Source organism: Myotis davidii, unplaced genomic scaffold (assembly GCF_000327345.1).
Source record: "Myotis davidii unplaced genomic scaffold, ASM32734v1 scaffold142, whole genome shotgun sequence".
Lineage (NCBI taxonomy): Eukaryota > Metazoa > Chordata > Mammalia > Chiroptera > Vespertilionidae > Myotis > Myotis davidii.
In genome coordinates, this window is record NW_006294400.1 from 3,366,537 (window position 1) to 3,377,024 (window position 10,488).

Here is a 10,488-nt window from a genome sequence, read left to right on the forward strand (position 1 = left end):
GCACGGCCAACGGGGGACCAGAGGGGCTTGTGGGGTGACGAGGCAGACAATGGGGAGGTAAGTGGTGCTGGGTGGTTTGGGGGAGCTGGGCTGTGACAGATCAGAGCCGAGGATGGAGTGAGATCCGGAGGCAGAGCGGGCTTGGACCGAGCAGACGTTAGGGGAACCGTGAGCCCCGGCACCGCTTGGTCCTGTTCTGTGGGGGAAGCAGCACAGGCGTTTGGAAGGTCAGGTGTGGGCTTAGAGCCGTCAGTGCTGGAGGGGGGACGGGAGTTCTTGACCGGCAGAGTCGGCCGGCGACGTGTCCCTGTGTGTGTGACTGTAGTGACCATCTGATCTGTTTGGTCCGCAGACTGACTGGCACGGTGGAGAAACCACCTCGAAAACGGAAAAGCAGGTAAGGTAAACATGCCTTCCTGTTTTGTTTCGTGTTTCCACATTTGCTTGAGTGCACCTGTGCCATGCTGCATACTTCTCCACTGTCAGCCGGTGAAGTCTTTCATTTAGCTCTTTTCTTAATGAAGATGACTTGTCTGCAAGACTTTTTTTGGGGGGGGGGGGGGGAGGGGATAGTTATTTTAACTAAAAATTCACCACCAAATCCAAGGTCACACAGATTTTCCATTATGTGGGTCTTTTTCTCTGAATGACTGCATTTTACACAAGACTTTTTTTGGGGGGGGGGGCGGGGGGGACTAATCTAAGATTATATGCGAAAGAGACATGGATAATTGAGAAATCCTGGTTTTTTACTTTAGCCATATTGCAACTTTTCCACCAGCTGTTTAAAAGCAAATGTTTATTGCCAGATGCTATGTGCTTTGTATGTGTTATTTCCTGAAACCCTTGAAGCACCCCAAGGAAGTATGTACAGTCTTCACTGTTTTGCAGAAGAGGGAACTGAGGAACAGAGAGGCCAGGTATTTACCCAAGATCACACATCTCCTAAGTGACAGAACCAGGATTTGAATCTAGGCAGCCTGACTCCAGAACTTATGCCCTTAACCGTTATGCTGTCATCCCTCTAATAAATGTCATCTTGAAAATAGGCTTTCCTGTTGCTTTTTCTCTTTTCATTGTACACAGAGCCTAAGAATACATAGTTGAGCCCTCGGAAAACCGAAAAAAGGGCTTGTGTAGTCTGCAAACAAGTAAGTTACCTACCCCTTGAATGAAGAAGAGCATCTGTGCATTCCAGGAACATTTCTTAGTGCACGCAGCATGTCTGGTTCTATGGAGCAATTCTGTATAGTCACTAGAACACTCCTTTTTCACAAGGGTAGGCACTGGCCTAGAGAACGTATGCTGTAGTAGTGAGGATGTGGCCAGCAGGACTGCTGCCATAGCTGATACGTGGTAAGTTACTGATGGCAGCACACAGACAACTTCAACAGTAGGCACATGTGAAATGCGGATTGTGGACGTGCCAGCAGCCATGGCTCCTTTCTCGCTCCTTTAGGCCTATAGTGTTCAATAAGGTAGGCCTACATGGCTGTTGAGCATGTGCAATGTGGCTAGCGTGACTCAGGAACTGAAATTTTAATACAGTTAATGATAATTGATTTAAATTTGACTCATTATTGGAAAATGTTTCAGTATGTTTGAAGTAACTTGGGTTTGTGAATTTACATCTCCATCTGTAAATTTTATGCAATTTAAATGTAGATTAAATATTCCCAATGAAAACTTAATGTCCAAAATGAGGTGTGCTCTAAGTATAAAGTACATGCAGATTTCAGGTTAGTACAAAAAATGAATGTAGCCCTAGCCAGTTTTGCTCAGTGGATAGAGCGTCAGTCTGCAGACTGAAGGGTCCCAGGTTAGATTCCAGTCAAGGGCACAGACCTAGGTTGCAGGCTCCTCCCTGGCCGGGGCCCGGGTCAGGGCTTATGCAGGAGGCAACCAATCAATGTGTCTCTATCACATCAATATTTCTGTCTTACCCTCTCTCTTCCACTTTCTCAAAAAATCAATGGAAAAATATCCTCGGATGAGGATTAAAAAGAAAAAGAATGTAAAATTTCTCATTACTAATTTTTATATTGATTCTATGCTGAAATAATATTTTAGATATAGTGGATTAAATAAAAGTGTTACTAAATTTATTTTTTCTAAATGACTACTGGAAAATTAAAAATTACATATATGGCTTGTATTATATTTGTTTTCAACAGCCCTTGTTTAATTGTTATTACCCTACTGTCAGACTCCGGAGTAGCCTACGTTCCCTACCTCTAGTCTAATTTATTCACCATACTGTACAAGTTGATCTTGTAATTCTCATGCTTAAGATTTTTCTGTTTTACATTGCTTACTGAAAATAATTCAGACCTGTAGCCTAATCATAAAAAAAGAGACTGCCTTGATTTCACTTCTGCCTATCTTTCCAGCCACCATTTATTATTTTTTATTTTTCAATATATTTCTTATTGATTTCAGAGAGGAAGGGAGAGGGATAGAGAGAAACATCAATGAGGAGCGAGAATCATTGATCAGCTGCCTCTTGCATGCCCCCTGCTGGAGATCTAGCCCGCAACCTGGGCATGTGCCCTTGACCAGAATCAAACTCGGGACCCTTCGGTTCGCAGGTCTCCGCTCTATCCACTGAGCCAAACCAGGCCATGGAAAGCCTCAGTAACAGACCTATTACTCGTGTCTAGTATTAAATGACAATTTTCTGGTGAACCTTTGATGATGAATTAATTGCTTAATGTAACTCTATGTTCTGTTTGCCATTCTGGAACTTATGTTCCCTCTTTGCTCTGCATTTTTTTTACACTTTTTCTTTTTTTTCTGTAATACTTCCTCCTTGTTTCTTGGCAAACTCCCTCTTTTAAGTCGTAGCTAGATGTCTCATCCTCCATGCAGACTTCCCCCACCCTCACCTTTTCCTTCCCCTGCTCTATCTTGTTGATCCCCTGATAGCCTTTACATACACTTAGATATAATATTTCGCATTGAATTTGAATGCAAGTTAAACCTTTCTGAGCCCTTACCTGTATAATAGAAATAATAATAGTTCAAACACTTACAGGGTTGTAAAATGCTTAGTACAGTGCCTGGCATATAGAAAATACACAATAGCCATGCCGGTGTGGCTCAGTAGTTGAGTGTTGACCCATGAACCAAGAGGTCACTGGTTTGATACCTAGTCAGGGCACATGCCCTGGTTGCAGGCTTGATCCCCAGTGTGGGGCATGCAGGAGGCAGCTGATCAATGATTCTCTCATTGATGTATCTATCTCTTTCCTTCCTCTCTGAAATGAATAAAAATACATTGAAGAACAAAATAATTAATGATAGAGAAAGGATGTAATGACTGTAGCCAGAAATTTTTTACAGTTGTTACTATCAATTGCATGCTGTGGCCATAAAAATTCTCAATATCAAATGATACGAATTCCTGGTGAGCACTTCAAATGAATTAATTGCCAAATGTAGCCGTAAGTAGCTCTTTGAGTTGGTCTGTTGTGTAGAGTTGTTGATTATTAAAATAGGTATCCTGTTACATTTTGGAAAAACAGTTGCCAAAAGTGTGATTTCTGTTTTAGAATGGTTGCTGTTAAGTCTTTCTTTTTGATAGATATAAGTTAGGGCTGAGTTATCTTTTGAGGACCTTCCTAGTACAGAACAAACTATAATACTGTTAAGAAAAACTAAAATAATTTGAGATAAGCAAGCATCTCATATACCCGTTTCCCTCCAAGGACTTGCTATTGTGCTAGAACACTGCTGGGAAGTGGAGTTGCAGACCCCCTCTTTCTCTGGGTCCCAAAGACTCCTCCTTCCCAGATAAATTACCCCATTTTTTCTGCCCTCAAAGGCACGGTCTTTCCTCAGCATAACCTCCTGGAGAAGTTAACATTTTCAGAAAACAAACACAACCCCCCCGCCCCTCCCCGAGGCAACGGCTGTCTTCCTGGGGATTTGGGAATACAGTGAGAATACAACATCCATTGATATCTTAATTAATAGCTTTTCCAGCTACTTTTCCCCTCAGTAATTCTTTTAGTCCCTGTGGTGGTTTTAAAGATCTGTTTACAATTTTTTTTCATTCTCCTTTCTTTAAAAGATGAAGCTTCATTCTCCTCCCCTTGAGTGCGGGCTGGACTTAGCGACTCACTTCTAGTGAACAGAATATAGCAGAAGTGAGGAGGTCTAACTTCCCAGGTCTTTACCTTCTGTCTTGGGTGTGCGCGTTCTCTCTCTCTCTCTCTCTCTCTCTCTCTCTCTCTCTCTCTCTCTCGGGGGCTGGAGGGGAGGAGGCTATAGCTGCCTTGGTGTGAGTCAGCCCTGGGGAGAGGGCAGCCAGTGGCCTTGTGAAAACACTCAGGACAGCCTGTGGGCAGGGCCACATGGTAGGGAAGTGAGGCCTGCCAGCAGCCACACGAGTGAGCTTGGAAGGAGATCCTACATTAATTCAACTTGGAGCTGACTACAGCCCTGGCCAAAGACTTGACTTATAATTCTGGCTTCACAAGGGCTGAGTAATATGAGCCTGTGATTTATTATTATTATTTTTTGAGAGTCTCCTTTCTTCTAGCACTGGCCCCATTATACCCAAAGGGCTTAATCTGGGTAAGCTTTTTCTCCTGGATAGGTGTCTCATGGTGTGTGTGTGGGTGGGGGCGGGGGGGACAGCTATCTTTGTATTAAAGGCATTGAAGGACAATTACTTTCAGGCAGTGATGTGTGCCTGTCCTAGTAACTAAATGTTGAACTATTTGCTCTTTATCTTCAGAGTCATTGCTTTCTCCCTGGTCTTTTGTCCCATAGATAGAAGATAATCCCCTGCTCATGTTCACTCTTATTAAGGAAAGAGCCAAAAGGTAGTTGCCTAGTGAAGAGTCTGTGCCTGTCACCAGGTTTTAAACTCCTTTCAACCCCTTCTTGGCTGTCTGGGAAGAATGGGCCAATCAGAGTCAAGCAAGAAGTGATGGTTAATTTTGTGTCAGCTTGACTGGGCCACGGGATGCTGAGACATTTATTTGGTCAAACATTATTTTGCATGTGTCTGTGAGGGTGTTTTGGGTGAGATTAATATTTCAGCCAGTAGACGGAGGAAAGCAGATTGCCCTCCCCAGTGGGGTGGGCCTCATCCCATCAGTTGAAGACCTGAAAAGAACAGAAAGACTAAGCCCCTCCTGCCTGACTGCTTGAGTTGGGGCATCCATCTTTAAAGCCTCTGGGTTCGAGCTGAAACTTGGCTCTTCTTGGGTCTCAAGCCCACCTGCTGTCAGACTGGAACTTACACCATCAGCCCCCCTGGTTTCCAGGCCTCAGGCTCGGGCTGAAACCCCACCATTGGCTCTGGTGGGTCTCCAGCTTATAGGTCTCGGCACTTCTCATTCTCCATCCTTGTGTGAGCCAATTCCTTCTTTTGTACACACACACACACACCCTGTTGCTTCTGTTTCTCAGTTGAACCTGACTAATATATAACCTACTCTTTTTTATGGCCGGTCTTTCACCCCTACCTTCCCAGAGTGCTCTTAAACCTGTCATAGTTTCTGCATTGCCAGCTGTGGCTTTTCTTCGTGGGTGCAGACTGCCGTGGAATGGCCATCTTCACCGCAGGCCGAGCGAAGGGAGAGGTGTTTGTGTTTTCACAAACTTGGCAGCTGTTTTGGAAACATTTCCCTCTGAGGCTAGACGCCACTCTATGTTCTGTTTTGCAGCTGGGTTTCTTTCTTCCCTCCTCTGTCCCATACTCCATGGGCCAGGAAAGAGTATATGCCTGTTTGGCAATATCTTGGGAGTTCCCTGGATGGGCCCATGTTGAAGGTGCTCACACATGGTTCTCCAATGCCTGCAAAGTGGCAGCCACCATTTTTATTTTTAAAATTTTTTATTTTTAAATATATTTTATTGATTTCAGAGAGGAAGGAAGAGGGAGAGAGAGAATCATTGATAGGCTGCCTCCTGCACACCCTCTACTGGGGATTGAGCCCGCAACCCAAGCATGTACCCTTGACTAGAATCGAACCTGGGACCTTTCAGTCTGCAGGCCGACACTTTTATCCACGGAGCCAAACTGGCTAGGGCAGCAGTCAGAACTTTTAAATGATTGTGGTAATTTGCAACCTACGGAGTGACCACATACAGATTTTTAGAGAGCTACTATCAAAAACAAAGGTTTAGATTTAGAATAGTTGCCATTAGCCTTCCTAAGAGTAGACAAGCAAGGCATTGATCTATTGAAGTAACTACTGGCTGGTGATAATAAAATTATAATCAACAAGTAAGAGGATTCTTACTTTTTTGTAAAATATGAATACGCATCTGTATTTTCTAGGTAATTTAAAATCATTTAGATATAGGTTAAAAAGAAGGAGGATGTTTTTAATAATTTATAAGAGAATTATAGAATCTGTGTTGGAAGAGATTAGTTATTGAGTCTAACTCTAGCAGTGGTTCTCAACCTTCTGGCCCTTTAAATAGTTTCTCATGTTGTATCCCAACCATAAGATTATTTTCGTTGCTACTTCATAGCTGTAATGTTGCTACTGTTATGAATCGTAATGTAAATATCTGATATGCAGGATGGTCTTAGGCGACCCCTGTGAAAGGGTCGTTCGACCGCCAAAGGGGTCGCGACCCACAGGTTGAGAACCGCTGAACAATAGGCATAGCAGAGGTGCTGTAACGTACCTGAAAAGGAAGTCCTTAAAAATTCCTGCCTGAAAGGTGAAGAGATTAAGAAAAACAAACAAACAAACAAACAAACAAACCCCACCTCATACACACAGACAACAGTGTGGTGATTACCCGAGGGGAACGGGCATACTATAGGGGGATAAATGGTGATGCAAGAAGACTTGACTTGGGGTAGTGAACACACGATACAGTATACAGAGGATGCGTAGAATTGTACAGCTGAAACCTACATAATATTTTACCCCATGTCACCCCAATAAATTCAATAAAAAAGAAAAATTTCCTGTCTCATTCTTTTCAAATATGGTTTACTCACATGTTTACCAATAACTGACATGTATTCAACATTTCCTAAGAATTTTATTTAAAATGTGGATGTCCACATTTTTTACTCTTAAAAAGAGACTTTTATACTTGAAAACGTTGGAAACCAGTGGATTCGTTATTGCTGGAGTCATTTCTAGCTCTAATATGTGGGAAAAGGACTAGGAGTCTTTGTATAAGAACGTGTTTAAAGAGCATGTAGCATGGCCTGCTGGTGAAATCCCTAGAGCTTTGGCTGGTTTCTAGTCACTCCTTTTCTTTCTTTCTTTTTATCCCTACCTGCCCCAGGGGTTTGATTCATCTTTATTCTAACATCCATTATGTAATCTGTTGTCTGTGCCCATAAACCCTTCCCTGAAACAGGATGTGGGTGCCTCAGCTTTCTCCTTCCCTGGTTAACCTGAAGGTGTTCAATGCTTTTTCACTTTTAAGGGTTTGTTCTGCCAGTAACAATAGGGAATTGAGTGAATACAAATTTATGCATTCCAGAATTTAGAGGTTTACTAAAAATAAGAGGTTTTCCTAACCTTCACTGAAAGGTAAATGAGAAAAGCTCAGTTTGTTAGAATAAAGGCAATAGGCTGATATAAAAAGTTTCTTCCAACTAAAAAATGTTTACTTTTTAGTGAGAGATTGCTCACTTTCTGTATTTTATCACTTCTATTCTGGAAAGTATCTGTCTTTTCTTCTCTTTTTCTCTGTCTTTTGGCCCCAAAGACAATTCCTTGTAGCCTATTGGCTTTATTTTAATCACAAGGGAGGAGGAACTCCAAGTTATTGTTTTCCAATTTCTTTACCTGTTGCTTTTGCAGGAAATGTCTACTTAATACAAACCAATAAACACCATTGACAAAAAGGTAACATTGATGTATTTTGCCACAGAACCATTCCCTTGGTGTGATAGATTGTATTTCCCAAAGATGTCTGCAACAGCATCTTTCATTCCACATGCTGTCCTTACAATGTGACCTTGACACTCCTCCCATTTAGTGGTGAGGTCTGTGTCTCATCTCTTCACCGCAGGCCTTTGTAACTGTTGCCACCAACAGGGCATGGCTTAAGCGACACTATGTGACCTCTGGAGCTAGGTCACAGAAATGCCATGCACTCCCACCTTCCTCTCTTGGCACACTTGCTCAAGACAGAGGCCTGTGTGAACGAGAATCTGAAGCACCTGGCCCTCCGCCCCAGCTGAGCTGACACCCAGCGTCAGCCGTGCAAGTGAGCACCCTCCAAGTGGATCTTAATCCTCCAGGTCCCCAGGATGCTGCCCCAGTGGGGGCCCATGTTGAGCAGGGAACTGCCCCTGCCAAGCCCTACCCAGATCGCAGGTTCACAAGAGCTTGTTATTTTAAGCTACTAAGTTACACAGCAGAAGGTAACTGAATTGGTATTCCATTTTGCCAGGGTTTGGAGTAGAGACCGCACTATATATTAAACTGCCTCCACTTTAAGAACAAGGTGTATTTCTACCTCCAGGAGCACTGCTAGTCTCACAAGAGAAGAGAAACAGATTCTGTGTCCACTTTCTTTTTAGATTTTTATGCCAGTGACTCTCATTTTACATATTGATTAAATTAGGGCTTAAGGGTTCATTTAAGAGCTAAAGACCAGAATGACCTCTTTGGAAAAAAAGGATTAGGGAGAAGGTGATGGAGAAATTTCAAAACCAGGGGTGGGCTGGTGCAGGTTCTTGGACTTCTTGATAATGACTGGCATTTACTGATGGATTAATCAGTGATGTCTCATGTATTACCTTTTGTCACTAGTTTATTTTTCTGACAAGCCCTCTAAAGGTATTGATGAATACTTAACATGCAATAAAATGTGTACCTCTTAAGTGTTCACTATGTGTTTTAATCAATTCTTAATTGTTTGTGTTTCTGTTGATCACAAAGTAGAGTAGTAAATGACAATGGAAGGAGAAGACCAAGGGAGGATTACTTAATTCCCTGGGTGCTGGTGCCTCTTAGCAGATCAGGTTTATATCTGTTACTTCATTTGAAGACAGACGGTCTGATTCCCATTTACAAATAGAGAAAGTGAAGCTGAGGAAAGTTATGTAGCACAGCTAGGAAGTGGCACAGTCAAGACAAGACACAATTTTTGTCTGGCTCGATAAAGTGCTTGCTACAGACTAAAATAGTAATATTGGAGATAATTTCCCATCAGGCTTTATTAAAGTCCCATATATAACATGAAAACCGTGCTTGATGTGGATGTCTTCTGGCTTCAAATGCTTCAAACTTCCTCACGTTTTTGAATCCATTATTTTCTATTTCACCGATTTTTGTAATTGAGATAGTGTCATTTTATCAGATAATCCTCTCCAATGGTTCAGGTAATTAAATAAAAGTCGTTGTTTTGGGAACCCAGTGCATTTTCACTTTGAAGTGTCAAGAAAGTAAAGACCGTGAAGAATGAAAAGAATTCTGTTTCTAGACAGTTCATGCTATTGCAAGTCTCACAGATACAAGATTTAAAGGCAGAAATTCCTGGACACAGACAAACTGTGGTGATTGCAGTGGGTGGGGAGAGGTGGAGGAGGGTTTAGGGGAGATAAATGGTGATCGACGGAGACTTGACTTGGAGTGGTAAACATACAATACAGTGTACAGATGATGTGTTGTAGAATGGTGCACCTGCAACCTGTATAGTTTTGTTTACTAGTATCACCCCAATAAATTAAAAAAAAAAAAAGAAAAAAGGCATGTGCCTTGACCAGGAATCAAACCGTGACATCTTGATGGCTGCTCAACCACTGAGCTACACCAGCTGGGCAGTCAGCTGTTTTTCTAAGACAACAAATAATTTGTTCAAAGCCATCCATCTAATCATGAAATAAGCACATCAATCATGTGCTTTTCAAACTATGTCACACCACCATTATATATACGTTTAAATCTGTATACTCTTTTAACCTCCCTAGTATAGTAGATTATAAACCAGCAGGCAGTTTGTATCTCTGATAAATCTTAGCATTAGCTGAAGCTTAGGGCCAGATAGGCACTTGAATTAAATTAAAGCATACTTGGAATTAGTATTGAGACTTTAAAAGGAGAGACCCTGACTTAAGTAATTGTTTCGGAACTTAAGTCAGGTTCTGTCAGTCTCTAAAATGTATGTTTTGCCTCTTTGGTAGTGGGTTAGTATTTGTATTGAATAGGAAGGTGGGACTGGTGAATTGAAAGTATAGTTCTTAAACTTTGGAGGTATAGTTTTCTAGGTTTCACTCAGTTCTATTTTTATAAAACCTTGTTAAATGGATATCTGCCTATAATTCTAGGACAATCAAAAGAAAACTAGTTCAGAATATGATTTACCAAAACCATTTTTTTAAAAAAATATTTATTGATTTCAGAGAGAAAGAGAGAGAGAAACATCAGTGATGAGAGAGAATCATTGATCAGCTGACTCCTGCACACCCCGGACTGGGGACTGATCCTGCAACCCAGGCGTGTGCCCTGACTGGGAATCAAATCATGGCCTCCTGGTTCATGGTCCGAC

The 10,488-nt window shown here is 42.0% G+C and overlaps 1 protein-coding gene across 1 annotated transcript in view; it reads left to right on the forward strand.

Moving 5' to 3' along the window:
* The first annotated feature begins 49 nt into the window (after window positions 1-49).
* Window positions 50-10,488, forward strand: part of SCAI (suppressor of cancer cell invasion) — a 71,084-nt gene continuing 60,645 nt past the window's right edge. The window contains exons 1-2 of the mRNA XM_006768641.2: window positions 50-57; window positions 353-397. Coding sequence (XP_006768704.1) covers window positions 50-57; window positions 353-397 — 53 coding nt within the window. The remainder of the gene's footprint in view (window positions 58-352; window positions 398-10,488) is intronic.